This window comes from Ischnura elegans, chromosome 3, assembly GCF_921293095.1.
Source record: "Ischnura elegans chromosome 3, ioIscEleg1.1, whole genome shotgun sequence".
Taxonomy (NCBI): Eukaryota; Metazoa; Arthropoda; class Insecta; order Odonata; family Coenagrionidae; genus Ischnura; species Ischnura elegans.
This window is the reverse complement of record NC_060248.1, coordinates 60,846,499-60,874,127: the sequence shown is the minus strand read 5'-3', so window position 1 is coordinate 60,874,127 and position 27,629 is coordinate 60,846,499. Positions and strand designations below refer to the sequence as shown.

Here is a 27,629-nt window from a genome sequence, read left to right as displayed (position 1 = left end):
AAACTTTTGCAATTGATCTAAAAATGGTTTTATGCATCAAAACTACTTCATAGAAATGGAATGGACATTTCTGGAACACAATCATTCTGGACTCTAATTAGCAAATAATTTGAAAAATGTAAGAGGACAGAATAAAGCTCAGCAAATCCAACGTGCACCGCAGTTATCTATTGTTAAAAATTGCCAAATTCATGAAATGTATGCACTTAGACAAGTAGCTTATAATTTTAAATTTATCCTTAAAATAATTAACACAGTTAAAACAACAAAAGTAAGTTCTTATATTTACATTTCATTTTGGATCATAAATACAAAAATTTAAGATAACCCACTCATAGTAGCTTGCTTTACTGATCACATGAGTTTGCTTACGTCAACAGAGAAAATATTTCTCTTCTGGCTACAATTTAGGAAACAAGGATGTTTAATGATGAAGTATGAATTACAAAATCAGATTCACACACTCACAATGGCTGTACTAACCACTAGGTATTTCTAATCTATAAACGAATTTCCAAAATTTAGTAACTTCCAATCATTTGGCCACATTCTTCAAGATTCTTCTTTCACAAGAAATAAAAAAACAATTAATTGACTTTGCAGTTCATATTGACGATTAGTTGTAACAGACTTCTAACTAACATAATACAGGGAGGTAGCGCCGTATGTAAAAATGCATTTCCTACAAATTCAGCATTAGAATAAAAAAATTAAAGGAAAATATAACAAACATTGAAACCTGAAAATTCAACCAATTGAATTTTGTGCAGTCAAAATCTCAATAGAAAGTTATATTTGTTATCTTCCACGAGTACAAAACACTTTAATAGTTCCATAGGAATCAAACTATAAAACAAATTCAAAATGTAATCAAATGAAAGAAACCAAATTTGTACAATGTCTAAACTTTTTTATATTCCTGTATTATCCAATGTGGACATACACATCAATTCCATTTTATGTATATATATTTACAACGATTCACTCAGCACAATACCTTTCATTTAATCATCACACATGCATTAATATTTCATTTTGGCTGGAAGAAAAAAAATACTATCAGCAGTGAGTGTTCTCCGCAATCCTAACAACCAATATGTCATACAATTGCCACCAGACTCAATCTTTTTGACAGTTTAAAGTGGTTGCTGCGTGAACACAACATCACGATTATTAACAGCAACTCAAATATTAGCAGGTATTATATATCCTGCCACATTTACAAAAGAACTCAGCTCTTCCTACCATAGGAGAAAAATGCTGATGTAATCACTGCTAACCAGAAAAGTCACTATGATCAAACAAAGCTTGATCATAAAGTTCTGCTTTCACAAGCCTACCGCCAAAGTACCTCCCATTTAGCGCATCTCTAGCACTTTCAGCCTCTGAAATGAATAAAGATGAAGTCACTGAATGAGTAACAACTCAAGCATGGGTCAAAAATTATAAGTACAAAAAATGCTAATTAGTGCAAACAATTGATGCACCAAGAAAGACAGAATCTGGCTATCTTAAATTAGATGCTGGCAATCAATTTTTTTTGTGAAAAACAAGTCAACATAGCTCATCTTTAAGAACTACCAATTTTTAAGGGAATATATAACATTCAGCACAAGAAAAGATCACTTTTAAATAATAATAACGCAGAAATACATTGGCCAATGATAAATTTCAGGTTTAAAAAAATACAATAATAATTGTCCTTCTGTTATAAATAAAGCTATAGACATGTTGGAAATTTGACTATCAGAATATGAAACATTTACTGTAAAATTAGAGATGAGTATCATAAAAAATGGATTTTTTTGCCCCTTTGGTCTTCTTGATACTCAGAATGAGAATGGCCTTTCCCAAAAATTGAATGTTGAAATATGCTCTTCCTTGTAATTGCATTCCAGTATAGTCTTAAGGCCGTTTCACACTGTACACAGAATTGCACAATCTGACGTACGTGCGAAGGCGCAATCAAAATAGCGTCTTGTAAAGTGGAGAATTGCTAGAACACATGCGAGAATGTGTGGATGCGAGACGGCAAAATTGCCCGTTCTAATTTCGTTCACCCATTCACGCAATTCCTTGCCATTTTACAAATTAATGCAGATCTAACCAGCGCAATTCTGTGCCCCGTGTAAAACGGCCTTTATTCATTGTTTTTTAGAATTCTGTAGTTGATTTCAAAAGTTTGCAGAATTAGAATTCTGCAAACTTTTGAAAGGTGTGACAGAGAGTAAGTGTTGTAGGCCAAAGGTTAAGTGACATGCAAATATGATTGATTGATCTAAACCCTTCAGTAGAAAAAGGTGTCCATTTTTCCAATGAAGACCTGGATAATCTTTACTCTATCTTGCCTGAAATTCCTTGATACGAAACCAGCATGAACTCTAATTTTCTATCAAAATTTTAACATTTTTCACCCCAAGAAATGAAATTTATCACTCTCCCATTGGATTTTCACTTACTTCAGCTGTAAATAATCTCCCCGCAATTATTTTATCCATATTTCAAAATAGAAATTCTAGATTTTGCAATCATATTAAGTCCTTAAATTTAAAAAACACTATTGTAAGCACATTTCAGACAAGTGCTAATGCATACTCAGGAATCAACAATTATAATTGTATCTTTTTCTTGCATCATAGCAGTTATTCCGTAAAAACACATCTTACAAAATAATGGAACAGAGGCTAAGAGATATTCAAGTTTACTTTTTTTAACGTTAAAAGAATACTGAATGGTAAAATAATAATAGAGTCACACGGTCATTTTATTTCAATAATTATTTACTGATCTTATACTCACCACTATTATTTGAAAATTCAACAAAGATTTTAACAATAATTTCTGCATCATCGTCTTCATCTTCAGATTGCTTCTCATTGTAAATGATGACTCGATCCACAACACCAAACCTATAAAGCAAAAATTCACTATCAATCTGCACACCAAACTACAAGATTATAAGAGCAATTTGCCTATTTCTCAAGGTACTTACTTGCTACATTCATCCTGAATTTCTTCCTGAAGTGTTTCATCAACATCCTCAGGCTCCACCATGTTCCGCAAAATAACCACTCGGCTCTACAAAAAAATTGAGTGGCATTTAAAAAAAAAAAATATTGATAAAGATTTGAAATTAAACACACTGTTCACAAGCTAAAATAAAATCCTACTTTATAACCCATTTCAAACCAAGCCAAGGTAACACAACTCAAAAAATCCCATTTTTTTAATAAAACAGAATCAAAAGAAAACGCATGGCCAGACTAATTTCAAAACAATAAAAAAATTTCAAAACTGCTCCTCTTAAACAAGCAAAGTACAACTAACATGTAGAAGCAAAGTAAAGGCAACAGCCACAATTGCTATCACTACCTACTTTTGAGTGCTTTCAGGGCATAACTATAGAAACTGCTTTTTGAAAATACTCTGGCATTACTAATACAGTAAATTCCGGTTATTACGCGCCTCACTTTACCGCGGTTTCGGATATACCGCGGGTCTCACCATGTCCCCCGAGATGATTACATTGACCTTTTTTTTGAGGTAGGTAACTTTGTGGCGAATTTTATCTCGGCGTGACTACCGACGCGTCGCAACTTCAAGCGACTGTATTAACGCGGTTGGCGACGTATTCCATACATTGTTTCGCAGCCATAAAAAAAACTCGGTAATGCCTGATCGGTCATTGTGTCTTGCGAACTCGAGCTGAAAAGTGTGTTGCACGGCTATAATAATTTTCGAGATTCTGGGAGATTGAGATAATTCTCATTCGTACGTTCGCACCGCGGCGCTCAAACCAAGGTAGGTACTCAATGCTCACAGGCTTCGAGCATTTAATAATGAATGGGCTGTTTTACCTTTGTCTTAATGTGAATATGAAAATTACTTTTTTACGAAAATTTTCATTGATTTTAGGGTTAAAACGATGTCTGCCAAAAGGAAAACTTACACAATAAAAGAAAAGTTGGGCATAATCGACAGAGTGAAACGCGGTGATTCAAAATCAAGTTTATTCAGGGAGTTTGGTGTTCCTGAAGGAACTATTCGTGGTTGGATGAAAGAAGAAGTTAAATTACGATCATTCGTTGATCAAGTGGATGACGAAATAGGACTTGATAGAAAAAAGGCCAGATTGAGTGCTGCTGGTGATGTGGATGAATGTTTGTTCACGTGGTTTGTTCAGAAGCGCAGTGAAGGTGTTCCATTATCTGGTCCACTTTTACAAGCACAGGCAATTAAATTAAATAAACAAATAGGTGTTGCTCATGATTTTGTTGCTTCTGCTGGCTGGCTATCGAGGTGGAAAATTCGCCACGGGGTAGCGCAAGTTAACATGCAAGGAGAATCTCGTTCCAGTGACAGTGAAGCAGCTAGAGAATTCTGTGGGACTTTACGCAAGATGATTGATGAGGGTGAGTACACTGAGGAGCAATTGTATAACTGCGATGAAACCGCTCTCTACTACAGATTGCTTCCAACAAAATCACTTGATATTAAGAAGTCGGCAAATAAATCCGGAATAAAAATGAGCAAAGAAAGAGTGACTTTATTACTGTGCGCGAACAAATCAGGAAGTCACAAGTTAAAACCTCTGTGTATTGGTAAAAATCGAAGTCCTCGGTGCTTCAAGCACGTTAATATGACAGCACTACCCATAAATTACAAAAACAGTCAGAATGCCTGGATGACTGGAGACATTTTTTTATCTTGGTTCAATGAATATTTTGTTCATTCGGTTAAGAGCCACTTAAGATCAAAAAAGTTAGAAGAGAAGGCTCTACTTCTGTTAGATAACTGTCCGGCCCATCCGTCTTCTGAGCTCTTGATATCGAGGGATGGCAAAATAGTGGCTTCATTTTTACCAAAAAATACGACAGCTCTTATTCAGCCCATGGATCTAGGGATAATTAGAGCATTTGAAGCCCATTATCGGCGGGAATTGCTCACTAGTGTCATAAATTCAGAACTGCAGGTACAAGAATATCTGAAAACAGTCACCCTGAAGAATATGGCTTATAATATTGGATTGGCATGGAAGAAAATAACTTCAGCTACAATCCTAAATTGCTGGTCAAAGTGCGAGTGTACAGCGGGCGATAGCATGGAAGACGAAGACGAGTTTTTGGGTTTCACGGAAGAGGACGCACGTGTAGCTTCAGATGTTCTTTCTAATAAACTATTTGTGAGTGATCTCGAGGCCTGGGTTCGCGAAGACGAGGAAACTCCTGTATCTGCTTATAAGAGTGACGAAGAAATTGTGGCTGCAGTCCAGAGCCGCGCAAAAACAGCTGCATCATCGGAAGATGAGAGCGAGAATGAAGAAGACGAATGTGAGGTCGAGATGCCAAAAATTGGCCATTTATTACATAATATTAGTGAATTGATGAATTGGTTGGAGGGACAAAGTGATTGCGATAGTACTCATCTGTTGCACTTGCAAAGCATAAAAAATTACGTGACAAAGAAAAGCCATCAACTATCGCGGCAAAAGAAAATATCCGAGTATTTTAGTAACTCCCGTTAAAGTAGAGCGTCTAAATCATAAAATAAATATTTTAATAATGTATTACGCAAATAAATTGGCAATAAATTACCTTTAAGGGTTTTTTATTGCTTCCCACGTATTTCCCGTTATAACGCGGTTGTCCGATAACGCGGGTGTAAACTATGTCCCCCTAGACCCGCGTTATAACCGAATTTTACTGTAATATCAAGTTCTCACTCAATGAGGCTAAGGTTAAACCGTTCAGTAATCAAGCTTTGTACTATGCCCAAACATTTGTACAGGAGCAAATGCATGAAAAATGTTGAAAATAATGCATTGTATAACAACAAATGTCATTCAGGGGACATTCACTCTAACATCTTATTGATGCATGCTTTTTTAAGTTTAGGCCATCTATTGGGATGCATTAGTTGGAATGTACCTGCATGTTACTTGATTTCCAAGTTCACCTACAAACCTACATTTCTTATTATACCTTAATTAATACTTATATTTTAACTTTGAAAATTGTGTAACGACCACAATCAAAAAAGCAAATGCATTAACTTTCTGCTCATTTTGGGAAAGAAACACCTGTAGGAAGTTCATTAACATGACTAGAGATGGGTCGAATAGCAGATTTCCTGGACTCCAATATCGAATCCGCATAGTAAATCATAGTTCGAATACTCGAACATCACAATTTTCAAATACCTCAAATACTAGAATTGCACAATGCATTTCATCAATTTCACTTGATGAATATAGAAATAAATAGGTATATACCAAATACATTTTAAAAATCAACTTTTTATTTAAAATTTAATGAAATCATTTGCATCAATAACATCATTAAAAACTGTAATTAAAAATAACATCATTAAAACGAAGAATCATTGAAAACTAGACATAGGTCGAATAGCAGATTTCTCGAACTCTAATATCGAATTCGAATAGTAAATCATAGCTCGAATAATAGCGGTCCTGACGTATAATTTTCCCGCATCCATCGTTTGACGAAAATGAGACGAAATATATGCAATGTATAATTTATGGATAATAATGACAGGCACATAGTTTGAATCTTCCTCACCAGATGAAACTACCAAAGGGAGAAGCTCAATGCCGTGGGATAGTAACATGAGCGCATTTCCCAAGATCCGCTATCCCCCTCCATTCAGCACTCGCCTCCCCCCCTCTAAGCTTTTCCTTTTCTCCAAAATCAAACAAAAGATTCCAGCTCGTAAATGGATCGTATTCTGAAGACTTTAGCTTCCAAAGAAAATATCAAGTTACACAAGAACTAAAGAAACCTTTTTTCACGCCTCCTGCTTTCTTGCCTGCTGACCTTTTTCAGCTTACACGCTTCGAAGTTCCCCGTTTCTGGAGGTCAACTGCTGTATGAGTCACCTATTAGCCCAAAAGGTGTCCAACAATGACTTTTGGCAATTGCTATTTTACTTTTATTAGATTGAAATATTAGTAATGCGCATGTAATTAAAAAACGAATGAGACCAAACACGGAATATATATCTAAGTTTATTATATAACCTTAGATACACATGTGTCTGGTTTAATTAAGCATTTTAAGCAAGGAAAGTGTTGGGAAAATTCAATGAAGACTTAGATTTCTGCCTCCACCCATAGAACACCAATGCCTCGCCTAGTGCAATGCTGATATAGCGCAAATTCATTCCTCAGAGAAACATCCCAACGCTGTGGAGCCTAATCAAATACCTTTGACGCTCTCTTGATAAAATGTGAACTTGCCCTAAGTAAACATGAAATTTCTATCATTTTCGCATATTAACAGTATTTCTTGCCTCAAATCTTCTTTGTTTATATATTAATCGAAATCCATTGTTGTGCAATAGCCAAAAGCATAACTCGTCATGCGGTCCAGATAGCCGGCCTACCAAAGTAATTTATCTCACCTCCTTAAAAAATGACATTAGTGAATTTAGATCATTAATTAAGCATTAAGGTAGTGGAAATGAGATTTTTGAAAGCAAAACGGTTTGAAACGTAATTTTTGCCTTCATAGGTTATTGGACCAATTGATTTCAACGTAGAGGGTCTTCGTTCTAGCCTTCAAGGTTATCAGTATTCAAGGGGGAGAAAGGAGTGGTGCCCAAGATTCGTATGAATAGCATCAACATGTAGAAGAGTCCACTAGAGAGTCTCAAACACAATGGCTTCACTCCCTCCCAGCAGTCGTAGGCCCTCTGCATCTGAGGAATACAGTGCAGCAGTAGGTGATTTTGATACTGCCATACGGAGTACAAACCAAGAGAATGATGACAAAAATTAAGAATGCGGGTAGAAAAATTATATAGCTATCCAGAAAAAGCATAAACGTAGAAGAGAAATTTAAAGTGATCAATTGCTGTGAAAATGGAGAGCGTCAAAGCAATATTGCATGTTTATATGTTCAAACTAGAGATGGGTCGAATAGCAGATTTCTCGAACTCTAATATTAAATCGTAGCTTGAATATTCGAACATCTCAAATTTGGAATACATTGAATACTCAAATTGTGCTAAGCATACTAAACGTTCATTTTTGAATTCCCCTCTCCCCCCCCCATCGAACAATATCTATTCACCAGGAATTTGATGTAGTTCGTCAACTTGCCTAAAACGACGCTGCATGCACTTAATGACTAGAGTCCTCTACGTTGTTTCTGAGTCAACTACCAACGACGTGCCTGCGACTGTGTGTGGTGTGAAATGCCAAGTATTCGATGTATTCTACATCGTACTGTTACCATAATTATTCTAGTTCTCGAATATCGAATAATTTCTAGTATTTGAAGTATTTGAGCATTCACGGATACTATTCGCACATCTCTAATGATGACATATTTTGGTCCCAAAAGTTTGTAATAAAGAGTTGCATTATTCCATATTTATTCCAACATCAGTCAATGTGATACCTTACGTCTCCTTATAAAAAGGAATTAGAAGATAGAGCATAATGATTAATGATCAATTAAATATAAAAATAAATAAAGCCATGACCAGTCAGAATTCAGTATGATCTATTAGTTAACTATTAAGTTTTGATAACTTGGAACAAGGAAAATACTAACCTCATTTTTCCTCATTAATTTTTGCATTACTAAGTGCCTAGCACTCTGTCCCTTGATTGATATATTTTCTTGCTGTTGTAAAGTTTGTGGTTCTGCGTCCTCCATGAGTTTTTTCTGTAATTCTTCCTGCTGCTTCTTCAGACCATGAAAAAATTTGAGATCAATCAATCACATATGAATTTGTTCTAAAAATGCAATATACAAGTTTAAGTAAATTCAGCTTCGACATGCACCTGGTACTACAACAATCAATATTTAACAGCTCCATAATATTTCATGAAGCATGGAATTATACATATACCTGCTAGGCGAGTTTACACACCAACAAATACAAGAGAGTTAAGTGGTAGTGGTAGTAAAAGGAGAACATAGTAATAGGCTTGGTAATGCCAATACCTAGAACTATAATACAAAACAATAGCATATATACTACATTAAATTGTACCTAGCTAGACTGTGATATGATAAAATGAGCATGGTCTTCCTATTATAGATGGAGATTTCCAGACAGAATTTTATAAATTAAACAAAACTTAGGTGAATAAAAACTATACTAGCAGAAATTTTCTCTAGTGAACACAGAAAAGGTCCGTTAAATAAAGAAAAGAAAATAATTCATGATGACTACTAAAATAAATTCCCATAGACACACACAAAATGGATTCACTTTTGTAAGAGAAATTAATTAATCAACAGGAAACTCAAATCAGAATACTAAGAAGCATTAATGAAAGTAATGCATTAGAGGCTTACAAAAATTCTTTCACAACAGTCCCTTTCATTATAGAAACATTAGATCCCATTTCTGCATTACCAGGTCTTATGTTCTCCAAATTCTTACATCTTTCTTGGGTCTCATAAAATTCCCATACTTATAAAACATCATGAACACACAAATATTAACACCAAGTTAACAGGGAAGGGCACCCACAGAGGTACTCTAGCCTGAAGCACCTCACCTGCGCTTGCTCCTGAGCTTTCCTGAGAGCATCTTGGGGATTTGTAGCGGCAGCCACAACTGCAGCTGCAGCCGCAGGATTGAGCTGTTGGCTTACTAGAGCTGATGGTGCTAGAACAACAGGAGGTGGAATTGCTGCCACCTGATGACTAGATGCAAGGGCTGAACCAAGGCTCCCTGAAAAACGAAAGTTTCAAATGAAATTCTTCTTGCATACAGGGTTAATTTTTTCGTTAGACTAGGGGATGGCAGGTTGGCGTTGTGAATCCCTTCGTCATGCAATTGATTACATGATGCAACAGAATTTCATTAAACGGTAACCTGAATTAATAGCACATAAGGCAATTATAACAATTTTAGTGTCCAGTGATGGGGTAATAATCCATTGTTTGATTCAATTTCCATTGGATTGTCCACCAGTTCTTGAACAAGTTTCTCTGATCCCTCATTCAATATTCTCCCTTAATTACAAATACTTCCTTAATGCAAGTAAAGTTTCAATGGAATGCATACATAATATGCAGATGTAATTACATTCCATTAAAGGTCACAACTGCTAACAAGGTCAAACCTCCCATCTTTCTTTAAATCTACAAGAGAAGACGGGTGTCACTAAAGTTACTGGACTCATTCTTTCAAGCACTGATTCCCTTAAAAATTGGGGAATCGTTTATTCCTTGCTGTGCTTTCCCTTGCATCAGAGAAATACAGTTAATTTTTGCTTTCCTCCACCATTAACATGATAATCAGTAGTACCACACTGTAATTGTAAAGAAAATATGCAAATAATACATCAGATATGAAGCCTTAAGTATCCTATAGACGACCAAAAAATTATTGCATTGTTCCATACGAATTATTTATCAAATGTTGTCCCCTTGAAAGTAGACATAAACAACATGTTAAACATTACACTTGTAGACAAAATACACCCACCGATTTAACTTCAAAATTGTTAAAAAAAGAGGATAGCTCTCCTTAATGAAGGCTTAACCAACCTATACCCAACTTTCTCATCCCAATCAAAAGTAAATGGGTAGGATATCATCTTTTTAAGATGTAAGATGTGCTAAGTGAAGTGAGAGTAGCATTTCTCAATCAAATCAATTATCATGCGCTGATTATGTACAATTTTGAAAGAATCATTTAGAAAGTATTATTACCAAATTGAACTATATGACATTGAACATCATACTTTGTAGGTGAAATGTCAATGAGACTCAAGTGTCACTTTCACGGTTAACTTAGCAGGGTTTTCACATGAATAAGACATCAAATAAAATGGCAACTCAAGGAAAACATAGAACTAAAAAAGAACAAATACCAACAAGATTTGGTCTTCATCAAGTTTAAGTTTTAACCAGGCACTGATGCTCATCTAACACTCTGGATCAGCTCTCCGAGCTTCATCAAAAATACAAATCCTCAGAAATACCCAACACTATTAAAAAAAATATGAGAGAAAATATCAGTTTCACTCACAACAAAACCTTTTCTATTGCACAGTAAAAATTCTCTCAACCCACACCTATTTTATTAGGAAATAATATTTCTCCTCTCACATATAAGCGGCTGGTGTATACCCCCTATTGCCTGTTGAAATGGCTTATGGGGTGGATTATGAACGGAATTTACTTTTCAATTCATTACCAATGGTCCTGTGGAACAGCTCCTCATCTTTCAGGTTATATTGACTATATTATTGCCAAGAACAAAACGAACAAATAAAAATAATACGGATTGAATGATAAATACAAGAAAATCAAAAAGCACTTTGATTTAATTCTTTATGTAACACTAGTTACACCTATTCAATCCAATTGACTAGTATCTATCACTCACACATTGGACAAAATCAAAGGTTTCAGCATAAGTTAACAAATAATATTTGTATGCAATTAAATCTAACCAAGAGGTATAAAATATAAACTAGATAAGGTACCTGGTATTGCTATAGAGGCAGGTGCCGTTGCCAGGACAGGAGGCTGGGTGACAACAACTTGAGGGATGACAGGAGCAGCTCCTAACTGAGGTATTGCTATTCCAGGAGGTGGAATCGCTGCTGCTGCTGTGGCAGCTGTAACAGCCGGGAGGGTTGGGAGGGCCGCAAGTGGTGGGGCGATTGGAGGCATAGACGTTAAGGAGGGAATCAATGGCAATGTTGCGGGGAGCGTGGGTATTGATGGTAACGTAGGTATTGCTGGTGTAGAAACAGTTGTTGCCAATTTGGTAAGGCCTATAAAAAATCAGAATTAACTGACTTTTAATTTGACTTGATACTAAAAGTATGACCATACTACAAACACTACTACATGAAAATACAATTTTTATTTCAGGCAAGTGTTTAAGAGCTTGATAACAATGATTTCCTGCACCAGTGAGTTTTCGGAAGTGAAATACTGAAGTTACACAGAACAGTTGACAAACTCTAACGACTTCATCCAAATGCTTAGTTTGATCATTAAGGCCAAGCCCAAATTTTCTCTTAAGCATAAACCTTTATGATAATGCACGTAATTCTTATGATACAAATTTGATCGTGACCAACCAATGAAAAAGAAAGCATTTGCCTAAAAGTTTATCACACTTAATTGAGAACCATCCTTGAAGCGGAAGCTATTTCCTTATTTATTTTTGTTCTAGTTATCACACTCATGAACAGCTCCTTAAATAAATGGCTTTCCATGAACTATCTACTGGACCAGGAATCTAAATGTAGAACTTTTTGCACAAGAAGTACAAGTCTTGGCACAGAAACAAAGGAAATCCCTTAAAACCTTAAAGGAAACACCTTATCCCTTGGCACTTCATGGAAAAATATCTCATTTTGGGCAATGAAACTAACTGACAGACACTTAATTCAATTTTCATGAGTTAGCTCCAATAACAAAAAAATAAAAGTTATTAATGCAACAATTGTACATACCCAAGGCCATAGCATTGCTTGCAACAGCATCCATGGCTTGAATCTTAGCTGTAGCTGCTGCCGCTGCTACAGCTGCAGCAGTTGGCATTTGGCTTTGGACTGCAGTTGGACCCTATGACAAAAGAAGAGAGGCCAACTGTTTCAATTTACTCAACGACTATTATGAAATATAAATTTAGATTTTCATGATCTTAGAAAACCACCCTATTATTTAGAGGAATTTTAAAACTGTCCCTTCACAAATAAGTTATTGAATTCTAAAAACTGGGGAAATCCCAGAGATATGAAAGGTAAGAGCAGATAGTTGTGATGTGATTTCACTAACCTTTATAACAGGGAGAGACTATCTCTAGCAATAGCAAAGAAGAGATAAATAATGTCATGGTCAAGAATGACAATTCTACAGACAATTAACAAGGTATTATTCTATAGACAAAAAAGAAGCCTTGGCTTCTGTTAAGTCGGAAATTAATAATTTTTGTTTGAAAGTTCATTGGCAGAATTAATAATAAATTACACTTTCATTATTGAACTCTCGAGGAAAAAAATCTTTGTATTCTCAAATCAAATAGGAATTAACACAAGAAATATTCAGATTTCTTAGGACTTCAGAATACTTATGTGAAATTGGGTCAGCTTGCAGAAAAATAGAAACGCACATCAATAAGGCCAGGGGCAGGGAATCCTACACATTAATGAGCCATTAATCACTACAACATACCTGTAATGCATTTGGTGGAGTAATGGCTTTCCCAACCCTCAGGTATTGGCCACCGAGATCAAACAGATTCATTGATGAAATGGCTTCCTGAGCAGCTTGAGAAGTTTCATATTCTATAAAACCATAGCCTTTATGCTTCATGGGTGATCCAGCAGGTGTCAGCCGGCACATCTTTATAGGTCCAAATGCTTCAAAAACACTGTAATTTGACATTAGAACACTTATAGCATTTCAGGAAACTTAAAGTATTAATGTGCTCAATCACTTCATCTCACAATTGTGCCTATAGCAGCGTTATAAGGTATTTTTTTTCAAATGACTGAAAATTAATGATCCCTGAAATATATATTCAAATCTGTTTTATATAAAAGGTTTGAAACTTTTTTTCAGAAAAAAAAGGGAAAATTTCTGAGGGATAAATATTAGAGACTTTAAGAACATTCTACTAACAGTACATAATAAGAAAGATTAAATTAAAAGAAAAAAAAAATGGATAATATAGGAATCAAGGATTATAGATAAAGATGTCCACCTGGTAAATGAAGATTCGTGAATGTGATTCCATATTTACAAGAGCCACACAAAATTCATGCTAAGAGGTTGAAAAAAGAACTGCTATCACTAGATAATGGGATAATACAATGTTACAGAATATGTGTAGTCATTAGTGGTATTAATTACTTGATTGCCATAATTTTCTATTAAAGAACTTTTTTTTTCTGATAAAATAAGCTATTAATGCTTCTCTAAATCCTCATTTAGATATTTTAGCTTTTAATTGGAAATATAATCTATGGGGATGCTAACATTTCTTACAGGAGAGAAAAATTTGTGGCATGGAACATCTTATCTAAGATATGTATATAATAAAAATTAAAATAAACACTGAGTGGAAACCAAGATAATTCCTTCATGTAATTATTGGCTAAGATATAAATGAATATATATTTCATGAGATAGTTTTTCTTCTATTCATTGAAGTAATAAATACCTTTTGATATCCTCCTCCGTCAAATCAGGATGAATAGATGCGACATATATTCGGTTATACTGCTTGGCTTCTTCTGTTATTTCATCTATGACCGATTGAGCTTGTGGCATATTACTAGGGCGACCAACCTGTAGTTTAAAAATTGATTGCAATTCAATGCACTTCGACTGGGAATAAATTTTTGACACACACAAAACCTAGTAAATAATAAATACTTGACACAATAGTCAAATTTTGAAGGTAATATCACATGAGTGTGTCTCAGTGGCCTCATACTTCAAGAATTCTAAAGTAAATAGGAATTATTTTGACATATTTTACCTTAATATTACGCCCACCAATCATAACACCATTCATTTGCTCAAGAGCAAGCTGGGCAGCCTCTGGGATGTCATACTCAACAAATGCGAAGCCTTTGTGCTTCTGTGTGACAGGATCCCATGACATGTTGATGGATTTGATAGGTCCAAAGGGGAGGAATGCTTGTCTTATTGTATCCTCCTTCAGCTCAAAGCTTATACTACCGACATACACTCTGAAACATAAAAAATCCTTGTTCAGGCCATTTGCTACCTTAAAAATTAAATGGAACGACTTCCATTATAACTTAGAAAAAATATTAAATACTTCCATATAAAAAATGAAATTTTAAAATTTTATTTTTACTTCAATCAATTACAGTAGAAGTCTGTTTTAATGAGTGCGGCAGATTCCAGGAAAATCACTAATTATAATGGTAACTCATTATGGCTGATGCCTATTGAAAATTGTGTCTTTTTCCAGGTTATTGCAGCAAGGAAAGTAAAACATTGGTGCTATACACACATTTATATTTAGTTTAAGTAAACTATATTACAACCACTATTTAAAACATAATTACCTTTAAATAATAAATACATCCATATCTTACAAAAATTGGCTCATTAGTCAGCTACATTGGTGCAAAAAGACAAGATCAGGGTTCCCACTCTACCTGAACAATGAAATTCACGGCTTTTTCCAGGTTTTCACGGTTATTTTTCACGTTTTCACGTTTTTTTTTAAGGTTTTCACGGTCTCAATTTTGCTAAATTCACGGTCCGTTAATAAGCCAACAATAAGAAAATCACTGGCCGTATATCAACAGAAAATTAACGTACGCGAAAAACGCCGTGAATGTTAACGCCGCAATGTAAAGTGATATCTGTTATGACGTGATCTATCGTTTGCAAAATTCAGGGCCGACTAAAGGACCAGCCCAACCGCGCTCTTGCCCGGACGCCGAATACCCTTCGGACCTTCTTCCGTCCGGACACTCGAGGTCCTTTTTTAATTCCTCGCTGAGCGATTGTTTTTTGCGCACGTTGTTATTACTGCACAGTAACCGAATTTCCCCCACCCCAATATTTCTTATTTAACGGAAAATATTTTATTTAAATTGTTTATAGAATATAATAAATTGATTCTTTCTTATTCAGCGGAAAATATTTTATGAAAATTGTTAATAGAACATAATAAATCGAAAAACAATTTCATACACCGTATTAGCACGAATCTAAGACGAACACGATTCTAAGACTACCCTCCTTTTTTGGAACTCCACTAGGGGACAATTTTTCTTTATTAATAACGATACGATTATAAAATGAATGCGGAAAAACGATCAATGCTTAAGGGGATAGGATACTTCGGGAGAACTCCGCTGCAACGGTCACTGGCATTTAGTTCCGAAAGCGACCGCTGCGTTTGAATTGGAGGGGAAGTTGACTGGGTGGAAGGGGGACTCGAGAGCGAAGAAAAATTCATGGTTGGGGAGAGGGACTGAACTCCCCTTCTGCGGTGTCAGATTTCGGTCCGCTGGCGGTCGGGATCTCGGATAACCTATTTTTTTTTGCTAGATTGCCTATGTCCCAGGAAACGCAGGATTTTGGCGAGTGATTAAGAAATTCATTAAAGGTTTCAAAACAATATTTTAGATAATAACAGGAATAGTAGTACTTTATCAAGACACATACGTCATATTGTTGATTCGACCCATATCTCTTTCAAAATTCTGAATGTTTGCTCTCCTCTCGGCATTTACACTGCTATTATGGATTTCAGTCAGATGTAAAAATTCTTATCCATCAAACACCATTTCCAGTACACGTATTCACGAGAGCAATGTGCATGTTGTGCCTAAAACAACCGCATTCGCCGGTGCAGTGACTGGTTGTGAGATGGATCACGAAGGCCAAAAATAGTCAATTACTTGAATTGTTCCTGTGTAATGAATATATTTTTAATACAATTAAGGTAGTGTGTAAAGCGTGAACAATGTTGCATTAATCGTCAGCGGCACGCCCACCTGGATCTTCGCCTTCATATCTCTACTTGTTTTCTCCAGGTAGCTCACTCTACCCCCACCCCTAACGTCATGTGCTAGCGGACAACCCAAGGCGCTCTGCAATATTCACGCGCATCTAGCCCGGATTCTTTTCTTCATGTTCAATTATTTTCAGTCCATCTCTAAAAGTTCTCAATAGTTTCTTCGGAGGGGCCATGGTCGGAAGACGACTAAAATTAAACTAGTGAAAATGACTTTATTAAACCCACATGGAAAACACTCGGTGGTTCGAAGTCCAGCCACCCCGGAAAGTAGGGAACCACTCGTACGAGGTGAAGTTCGGAACTGATGCTATCGCGTACGGGGGTACGCAGAGCACACTGCAGAGGGCGAAGCGTGACCATATGACTGCGCCATGAAATTTTTTACCCTAAAGATGCCCATTCTTTTCTAATTAGCGTAGCACCAGATGATCAGATGAATTCGGATTGTTAGTAGGGAGAAACAAAAATCCTGAGAAGATATCCCTTCGTCAGTAACTCTGACAAGTGAGACTACTAGTAGTAGTATAGCTCGTAAATTGATAACTGATAACAACCTGGTATCATGTTTTCGGAACAAAATGCCGAATTAACTGCCGTAAGCTCAACTACGAGGACATCGCGTTTCGCCAAAAATCACCATCGTATTTTTCCATCTATTTCCTTGCTTAAAATTCGTCATGTGTGGTCTCGTTTTTTTTAACGTGCAAATTACTAACATTTCAATCTAATAAAAGCATAATAGCAATTACTGAATATCATTGTTAGACACCTTTTGGGCTAATAGGTGATTCATGCAGCAGTTGACCTCCATAAACTGGGAACTTCGAAGCAGTTAGGCTGAAAAAGGTCAGCTGGTGAGAAGAGGGGGGAGCGCGAAACACGTTTCTATTGTTCTCGTGTAACTCGATATTTTTTTCGAAGCTAAGGTCTTCGTAATAAGATCCCTGTGCGAGTTGGGACCTATTTTTATTTTGAAGAAGAGGAAAGCGTCAGAAGGGGGGAGGCGAATGATGAATGGAGGGGGATAAAGGTTCTTGGGAAATGCGCTAATGTTACTTTCCCACGGCACTGAGCTTCTCCCAATGGTAGTTCCATCTCTTAGGGAGGATTCCAACTACGTGCTTGTCGTTATTAGCCATAAATGACACATTGTATTTATTTCGTCTCATTTTCGTCAAACGATAGATGCGGGAAAATTCTGCGTCGGAACCGCGATCTTCAAACGATCAATGCGAGAAACGATACTTCGGGGAACGATAGATGCGGGAAAAAATTAAATTGTCTATAAGGAACTTTATTTGGGACCAGAAACGGCGAACGATCAATGCGGGAACGATAGATCGAGGTTCCACCGTATAACTTTCTTTTGAAAGCGGCAGTGTAATGACTTCTTTTCTCTGCTATCGTAATACTCTGAAACCAACACTGAATCGATCTCTCTAATCAGAGGCAAATCATGTTCCCTTCTTACCATTGCTCTGGGAAAAATGGAACGACTATGTAGCATAATTAATCCTAGAGGGCGTAACTTGGTGGAAATCCATAATATCACGAATACAAGGATCAAGGAAATAGCAAAGTTCTTGATCCTTGTACACCCATGTCTCGTATAGCGCAATTTCGATTAGCGCAATTTCGATATAGCGCAAATTCGTTCCTCGGGGAAACATTGCAACGCAGTGTAGCCTAATCAAACATTTTAAACGCTCTCGTGATAAAACGTGAACTTGCGCTAAGTACACACGTAATTTCTATCAATTTACGCATATTAATATTATTTCTTGCCTCAAATCTTCTTTTTTGTTTATATATTAATCGAAATTCATTGCTGTGCAATTGCCAAAAGTATTACTCGTCATTGGGTCCAGATAGCCGGCCTACCGAAGATTTATCTCGTCTCCTTAACAGAATGATAATAAATAATTTAGTTTGTTAATTAAGCGTGGGGCTAGTGGAAATGAGTTTTTTTTTCAGCAATAGGGTTTGAGACGTATTTTTGCCGTCGTAGGTTACCGGGCGATTGACTTCCAGGTAGAGGGTCTACGCTAAAGCCTCAAGGTCATCGGTATTCACGGGGGAGAAATGGAGCGGTGGCCGAGTTGCGCATGAATAGCATCAACACATAAAAGGGTCAGCTATAGAGTCTCAAACACAATGGCTTCGTTCCCTCCCCGCAGTCATAGGCCTTCTGCGTCTCAGGAATACAGTTCAGCAGAAGAAGGTGATTTAGATAGAGCCATACAGAGTAAAAGCCAAGAGAATATGGCAAAAAATAGGAATGCGTGTAGAAAAATTAAGAATTTATCAAGAAAAACCATAAATCTAGAAGAGGACTTGAGAGAGGTCAATTGCTTTGAAAATGGAGAGCGTCAAAGCGATATTGCATGGAAGTTTAAACTCACGATGCCTTATTTTGAATAAAGACGAAGCTATCTAGCTATAGAATCTGCAAGTGTTGATAGCGCAGCCACCACAACATTTTCTGATGAACTCCAAGCTGTTATTGAAAGTGGCTCCTTTCCCCCTCAACTAGATCTAGTACGTGTTGACGAGACGATATTCTTTTGGAAAAGAATGCATTCTCGTTCATTCATTTTCAGGGAAGGAAAACCTGGGTCAGGTTTCAAGGCATTTAAAGACTGTTTCACGTAGCTGTTAATGACTCGGAGGACTTCAAATTAAAATGATTTATCATTCATAAACTCCGCTAGCTATGAAATGGCATTTAAAGTAGCATTTTCCTGTCATTTCGATGAGCTACAAAAGGGCCTGGGTGACACAACAGTTGTTTTTAGACTAGTTTTAAAAATCGTCAACTGCCGGCAACGCATTACGATCCCCTGAGATAGCAGATGTTAGCCCACCCGCACGACAGGATGGAATTTCGAAAGCACGTAAGAATTTTTTTTAACGTGAATAAAAGTCTTTGAATGCGTGAATACTATCTTTAAAGATGTTTTAAACTATAAATATTTATAGAAATAATGTTTTCTAAGGCTTTTTATGGGAATATAGATGTTTTAGAGGAAATTTAATACCAAAGACCTATGCTACCAGGAACGCATCCCTATCTTCCCTATGTTAAAACGCTCTCGTATAACGCAAATTCGTATAGCGCAAAGACCCCAAGGAACGCATCCCTTGCGCTATACGAGACATGGGTGTATTCGTGAGACTATGTAGCAGTTTATATCGCGACGGCATTGAGGCTTTAACGACACAAACAAACAGCATTACCTTAGATAGCACAAAGCGGAGGAACTGGATCACCACCGACAGTAAATAACTCCACACAAACTTTCCGGTTGCGACGTAAAACTGGCAAGTTCCAGGTCGACGCATGCGACAATCGTGTAATGCTGTGTTGCCATAAGCGGAAATCTTCTCTCGTTTTCAGGGCCGCAATGCGCGAGAATTAGTAACGTCACGCCGAAAGCTCGCTGTCACCCGGTTCAAAAGCAGGGAGCGTAGAGTCCACAGCGCATGGCAGGTTGTCAAGGCTAGAGGTCTTCCAGTCATAGGATTGAGGGTGTTGAATAAACGTTCAAATTTTTCGACACAATGGCCATCTAGATTTATTTTCGAAAGTGGTCGCTGCAGCCAGTGGGAAGGCTAATGAGGAACTTGCATGGGTCGTAGATTGCTCTAAAAACTATTTTGAATAAGTCAAATGGATACATTAGCTCGCAAAAATACCTTCAGTTTCTCCATTCAACATCAAAAGAAATAAAAAAATTGCATTTAAAATCGAGAAAAATTTCTCTGAGCCGACCACTGCGCGAAGACACCCGAGCGTTGCCGAGGCCAGGCGTGACGTCATAGGTGCCTAAACAACCGTAGGGAGTAGGGAAATACGCTGAGCGCATGGTGTAAAATTTGTTTCGAGGGAGTATTTAGCCGCTCATCGTCACTTTATTTTGTTCTGTTATTCTTGGGCAAGTTCTCCTATTGCTATTGTGCCTAGATTATTACTTGGGATATTAATAATGCGGCATCGGGATTATGAAATACAAGCGTTTCACTTCGTGTGTTTTGGTTATCAGAAAAATGGATGATAACGTTGCCACTCGTTCAATTAGTACACCTGAAATTCATCTACGTCTACATAATACCCCGCAAGCCGCCTAAAAGGCGTGTGGCATGGGGTGTTAGGACACCAGCCTTTTTTTAGGACACCAAAAATTGATGCCACGACCCCCATGGAATTTGTTAAGACAAATTATTGCTATACGTCGGCGGCAAATCGAGTTCTAAAAGAAACTTGTAATACTGGAGGATAACGATCGTAAGCTGTGCTGTTGACATTAGAGTAAGCTGTGCTGTTGAATTTGGCAACGCCGGATTAACGGAGAAGGTAGTCCTATCCGTCCCACGGTACAAATTCACAGCAAAACAGTCTGCACACAATCCACATGTGAGATCGCGAATCGGTTCCGCTGCCAACACACACACAAGCTACAACCTATTTAAATAATATAGGTAAATCCATTAACAATATACTAGCATATACCATAAAAATATAATAGGAAATAGGCAAATACTCTTATCAAAAACTGGATGTCACTATCACATTCTTATATTCATCACGTACAACTTACAATAACAGAAATCGTTATGATGAATACAACTATTTATTCACTGATTTAAACCCTTAAATTAGCCCACACAGGTGACATTTCTCACTACTATTCGTTGAAATAATGGAATAAAAAACTTCACTCACAGTATTTATTTCAATAGCGTGATCGTGAAATGTCATATCTACGGTGAACAACGGAGATTAGCACGCCACTGACAATTTTTACACTACTGTTAGACATTTATCGATAGCGTAATAGCACTTTTTACAATTCAATCACGATGGAACACTGATAACTCTTGGCCGATATTTTTCAACCTTGTCAAACTTTGTGCATTACAACCACTGGCACTGTGATTATTAGCAGTAGCTTAACGGGAGATGTCACGTTGAAAATAACACTATTTTGGCACAAAAATGTTTCTATATGTCTCCAATCAGCGAGCAAAAGTTGCATTGACTGGAATTCACCCCGTAATACAAGCACAGACAGTCCTAAACGACGAATTCTCCGGTACCTACGAATAAACGGATGAAGTTATTGTATATAAAAGCTAACCGGACATTAGTAAACATCAAAATCGTTCTAATTACATACTTAAATGAATGATATGCCGTCGATAACATCAACTTACAATTAACGTATCCCCCTTCCAATGGCCGTGGCTCAGACTCCTACAACGATGTTATTTAGGTATTATCAAATTTTTGGTTTAACTGCTCCAGTTTTATATTTTATGCCCTTACTCAGATATTAATATTATAAATAATGCAAAATACGAGGGCTTCCAAGCCTCTATCGTCGGATATTTATCTTTAAATATAAAATAATCAACACGTCTAACAAACGAAGCTCTCACAACTGCTGGAAACTATTACAAACAATCACAACAATAGCTTCGCGTGATGTTTAGGCACCTTTGACGTCATCGAGGCTTCGTCGGCAGTGGCTTGGGGGGTGAGGGAGTTTTTCCCGCGCTTTAAAATTCGTTATATTTATCATTAAATATCTCGCGAAGGAAAACTCAGATTTACATGCGGTTTTCTTTGTTGTATTCAGAAAATAATTTTCTGTCCGCCTATGAAATAAAAAAAATTCATGCAAGTTCCCCATTGGGTGGAAGGGGGACTAAGCAGTGACCGAGGGAGGGGAAACCAAGCCATTTGAGGAAAGTAAACAAGCTGATGAGAAGTGGTGTCATATTTCAGGAGGGGGAGAGAAAAGACCTGCGCTGGGGAAAGATGTTTTTTTCTTCAGGCAACATTCGTTCCCACGCTTTTCTGACCCATGCGACCGCATGCGACGATGCTCGCCACAATGAATAGAAGTGCGCTAGCTACGAACGAAGATGAAAATTTCTGGGAAGGTATTATTATCAAGATTGAGAGATTTTTAAGGTTTTAAGACGAAATTCACGGCTATTTCCCGGTTTTCTCACGGTAGAGGAAATTCACGGCTAATTCACGGTTTTAAGGTTTTCACGGTTGAGTGGGAACCCTGCAAGATGTAAATTCTTATTTGCAGGGATGATAATTGATTTATCAATAATTGATCAGAGAATGTATTGAAATTTCCCCTTCATTTAAGTATAAACACTATGAAGTTGTTTAGCAAAAACTGTTGATCTTCCTGTCAACTATGACTCATCAACTAATTTTTTCAGTATATTCAATCAAGAACAGGTATAATCAAAGGAGAAGTCTACAACATAGGATATAGCAAGCCTCCCCATTTATAAGAAGCTAGCTGAATGCTACAGTGGGGCTTTTTTAACTGTTTATCAACTCACAGTAGGTAACTTATAATGGCTATCCGACCTCCTGCCAATCAGTGATGAGTGTTCAAGCATACTGCAGTCAAAAAACTACTCTGAAAAATGACTCAAAGCACAAAACTTGAACACCTAGGTAGCAATCACAGTTACAGGGAAATTTCATGTCTGGAACACTTAACTGCCCTTGAATGCACCCAAATTTCCCTCGCCATCTCTGGTGACATATGCTAAATTACAAGAAGAATGAGTCCAAACACATCTTATTTCAAAAAAAATTAACTATTTAACATGTGCTGGTAGTATAGGCAGAAATAAAAAATGCAATTGTAAGGTGTGCTATCTACGCAATGTGTAACTCATAAAAGAATTGCTCAAGACACTACCTCAACGTTCGAGTCTCTAAGCATTTTAGAACTATGCGGGTTTGCAGTGTCTTTTAGGCAATCTATAGGATATGGAAATTATCCTGCGCAGGAAGAAGATAAGAAGCAGTGCCATCAAATAAGAGGGGCATCCGGCAATGGCAAGCGTTTAGAGTTTGCCACACATTATATTTGAGGGTTAGTGGAAGAAAGTAAGTCTCATAAAACAAGAACAATCACAGCATAAACCTCATTTAACTCTGCAAGCAAATGCACTACAATGAGCTGGACATTCAAGTGATATCACTTTCACCTGCATCTGGTAAGGTAATAACACATTTAGTGAATGATGATATCAGTCATTTGCTGAGGAGACAATTAGGACACATCTGCCACAATGATGCATTACTTACTTGAATTGCATCTGAAATTTAAGCCTACAACCATCCTTTGGTCAAACTTTATCACAAGGCTATCTTGGACAGTTTACATACCGGAAAACATCTGGTGCGAAACAGACTAGTTAAAGAGCTAGCATAAACACAAGCACTGGCTACCACTACCCAGCAATACGCTTACTCATCATAACAGACTTCTACAGTATATATTTTCACTTCAAGTGCCATTTTTGTACTTTTTTCCTCCAAAAAGATAGTTTAACTACATTTAAAAGAATTTATTCACAAAATTATCCGATTTGCTCATCAATTAGGTTGGTTGAATGAAGAAATCAACAGGAGGTTTAGACACAACATGAAAAAAATCGATGATTAACCGAAATGCAGCACAACCCCCACAATTTCAGTTCTAAAGCATAATATTAACTTTCAACCTTTAAATAAAACCAATGTCAGATCTTATCAGCAAAGTTCATTGTGAGTAGCCCATGCTTTGACAAAGATCAAAACAGGCATCTCTAACTCATTTTACAGTTGATCATCATCCATAAAATTTTGCAAGCCTCTGATAAGCTATATTCTTGCAAGATAATTGAGTAGCTTTTAAAAAGTAGTTATTCACTATGAACACATATCAAAGTTACCATTAGACATGATTTCAGTCAAGTGAAGATATGTTTCCAAATTATATTGAGACATTATACAAATGTATATACTATGGAAACACAAAATACAGTGACTCCATTTATTTTGGTAAGTAAATTTAAAAAGGCACTTCACATTGCCAAAGGTAAGATATCACTGCATATTTTCCTATCAAATATGCAGGCTCTCAGCTTGCTAACTGCATACTTTTATTTATCTCATTATGACAAAAATTTTCCCTGATGCTATGGAAGAGACCCCTTGACCCATTTCAAAACCCCTTAATTTCCTAATTTCTCGGGTCAGCAATAACCATTAACTTAAACTGATCATTTTTGGAATCCCAAACATCCTATATACAACAATCAGGGCATGACGTCAATGAGAACAGGCTATTTGAAGTAGAATTGATGAAATCAAGGTTCTGTCTTACCTGCACATCAATACCAATGCTTGATGCCTCTGCAATGATTTGGCTTGCTAAAAAAAGAAAGAGAATTGCCAGTATTAGAGATAATTTTCCTTAGGAAATCATGAACTTAAATAATATAAAAACATAATAACATAAAGTGGAAGCTCAGAATTAAGTTCCAGAGAAGAGAAAAATCAATCACTACAGAGAAGTCATTGTCAGTGCATAGGCCATCATATCATCAAATCACAGCTAATTCTACAGGTATAAATGAGGTCTATATTCCTGATTGGTAACAAAAAAGGATAGAAGGGACTGTAACCATTGATGAATAAGATAGAACTGTTAGCAATACCTAAGTTTTTACCAAGGAAAGAAATAGCATCTTGAGGACATCATATGAGGGAAAAAAACAGTAAATCAATGATGAAGAATTTCCCCAGTTTCTGGAAGTAACTTCACGTTTTTCATCTTCAGGCAAACTTCATGACTAAAAAAATCTACTATCCATTGCAAAATTCCATCACCCCCACATTAACATCAATATCTCAAAGACTTCTCACTTGATTTTTAAAACTTAGTACATCTAGTTAAAGATCTTTCATTTATGCATTGACTGATGGCATTAAAATTATACATAAAAAATAATAACTATTACATAATGCACTCAGAGATGGAATATCTGCACATTTTTCCGGTTGCTGCATGGATGCATGACATTTTCCTTGGTTTCCTAGGTCTATGAAGTTAATCGTTTTTATGCAATTTATTGTAAAAGTTTTTGATTCAAATGTATAGAATCACTATTTTTCAATCCACACACAGGGCAAAATTGCAGTTGGGACAGCCTCTAGACTTCATCATTATGAATCCATTAATGACATGTTATCACGGATATTGGATGTTATTTACTAACTAGTTGTGCTTTACGGGTTTGTGCACAATTTTTAGATCAGACATATTCAATCCTCAATTCCTTCAAGCCTCAGTGGAAATGACCTCTGAATTGATTATAGAAGTATCTTTGTGCAAAAAAATAAGCCTCCCCTTTTGGATAAAGAAGGCAGCAGACAGAAAATATTGTGCTAACAATGGACTACCCACCAAGGGTTGAGTTGTAAGTTGACCTTAGAAAATGACATAGTGTAATGTCGAAACCTGGGTCGGTCAAGTGAACTTCTGTGGAACACACAACAGTGTATCCTTTATTATGTTTCCAATATTCATGTAGACGTGCAGAATTTCAAATATTCGAATTATCACTTGCATGAAATCTCAAAAAAATACATAAATATATAATGGGGCAAAAAATCTTGTGCAGGAAAATTTTTTATCGCCTAAAATGCAGTAAACACAGACCGCAAAAATGATGAATTAGGATAATTATAACATTGTTTTATTAGGGAATGAATCTAGACTTCAAAAAACATGTACTAAACGTGGAAAAAATGTTAAATATAAAAACTCGTACAACTGTTGATTGTTTTATTGTAGTGTAGTCATTTTATTGACAACACAGATCATTATAAGTAATTTTTCACATAATTGAACGTGGTTTTCATCAAGCTGTGCTCAGCCACTATAGCCGCTACGTCACCATCTAATGACGTATCCAGCAGTAGTGAGGTTTGTGTATGCGGTCCTTAAAGTAAGCTTTCAAATTTTTCCTAGGCCATTGCAACATAGTTGACATCATAGAATGCACATAAAAAGCATTTATCACCTGCTGTTGATGAGCTAATGTCTGCTTCATTAACACCATCTTAATGCTTTGCTCCATAGCATACTTCTTGGCTCGTGCAACTGCCTCCAGTAGGTCAGATGAAAGCTTCGTCAGGCCTTGACCAAGAAGACCAGGTACTGCTGCATCCCTCTTAGCTCCAGGCCCTATAACAGAGTAGACATATGGTTATAGCTTTTAGAAAAAGAGGTCTTAAGACATTAGGATTTTGACATTTTTGAGATTCATAGGGTATTATCATAATTTGAATCCATAATGGAGGTTATTTCGATTATATTGCTTGGTAGCTATGGCGTAACTGTTACAGTAAAACCTCTTTACAGCAAACTCCATTACAGCAAAATATTGCAGAAACCTCCCGTTTCAAAGTCATTGGCCCGGTCCCGGAATTGTATAATAAATAATGCATGCTAAAAAGCCTCACAAAATGAACCTCTACAATTACAAGAACTCCCTAAATGAAGTCTGTGCACAAAACATAAAAAGGGACCCTTTAGAACACGTTATCAAGAAAAAACTAAGTATTTTGCTTTTAGAGGAAAAATTATCATTGATATTTACATAAGCAGGAAGTAGAACCACAACAGAGGGTATCCCGTCTTAACCTTTCCACTCTGATCTTCTAAGGGTTCAACAACATCTCAGACCAACAGAGCAGAGTGTGTGGAGGAAAATTGACATTGAATACAGTTGTTTTAAAGAAGAATAGCAGGGATGTTAATTTTCTGACTAAAGGCAATAATGACACAATGAACTGGTTCTTCTCTAAGTAAATCTATAATCCTGGAGTACCGCAGAGTGTTTAAGCTCCAAAAATGACACGAGGTGTTCTTCACAATCTACCCTTTCTCAGATGGAAAGGGGCAACATATAGCCTTTCCTTCAACCCTACACTTCTTCAATTGATGACTGCTGCTAGAGGAATTCAGCAATCCTCCATTGGAAGTTGTGTGGAAGTATATTAGCAATGACCCACCTTGATGAGATTTCTGTACTAAATATGAAGCTCTCCAATACATTTTGTTAAGTCCCTTTTCCTCGACTTATTCACCAGATTTAACTGATTCAGACAGATGTTGCATTGAAAAGCACACTTTTATCCTTTCTGTCTATACTCTTTAAATCAAAATAGAAAGCCATTGCCTGGAAGAGTTCTACAGGCACCAACTTGCTTGGAAATTATCAGCTCGTCTCTT

The 27,629-nt window shown here is 36.7% G+C and overlaps 1 protein-coding gene across 12 annotated transcripts in view; it reads right to left on the bottom strand.

The window, feature by feature from the left end:
- Positions 1 to 257: 257 nt before the first annotated feature.
- Positions 258 to 27,629, bottom strand: part of LOC124155897 (poly(U)-binding-splicing factor half pint) — a 32,156-nt gene continuing 4,784 nt past the window's right edge. For 10 of the 12 annotated variants that reach the window (XM_046530080.1, XM_046530084.1, XM_046530087.1 and 7 more), the window contains 12 exons: positions 26,416 to 26,579; positions 24,714 to 24,760; positions 14,494 to 14,707; positions 14,173 to 14,300; positions 13,182 to 13,380; positions 12,461 to 12,572; positions 11,477 to 11,770; positions 9,536 to 9,711; positions 8,577 to 8,711; positions 2,993 to 3,078; positions 2,800 to 2,909; positions 258 to 1,385 (listed from right to left, as the gene is read on the bottom strand). In XM_046530080.1, coding sequence (XP_046386036.1) covers positions 1,276 to 1,385; positions 2,800 to 2,909; positions 2,993 to 3,078; positions 8,577 to 8,711; positions 9,536 to 9,711; positions 11,477 to 11,770; positions 12,461 to 12,572; positions 13,182 to 13,380; positions 14,173 to 14,300; positions 14,494 to 14,707; positions 24,714 to 24,760; positions 26,416 to 26,579 — 1,775 coding nt within the window. In that variant the 3' untranslated portion in view covers positions 258 to 1,275. The remainder of the gene's footprint in view (positions 1,386 to 2,799; positions 2,910 to 2,992; positions 3,079 to 8,576; positions 8,712 to 9,535; positions 9,712 to 11,476; positions 11,771 to 12,460; positions 12,573 to 13,181; positions 13,381 to 14,172; positions 14,301 to 14,493; positions 14,708 to 24,713; positions 24,761 to 26,415; positions 26,580 to 27,629) is intronic. The other 2 variants (XM_046530078.1, XM_046530079.1) reach the window with 2 other exon arrangements.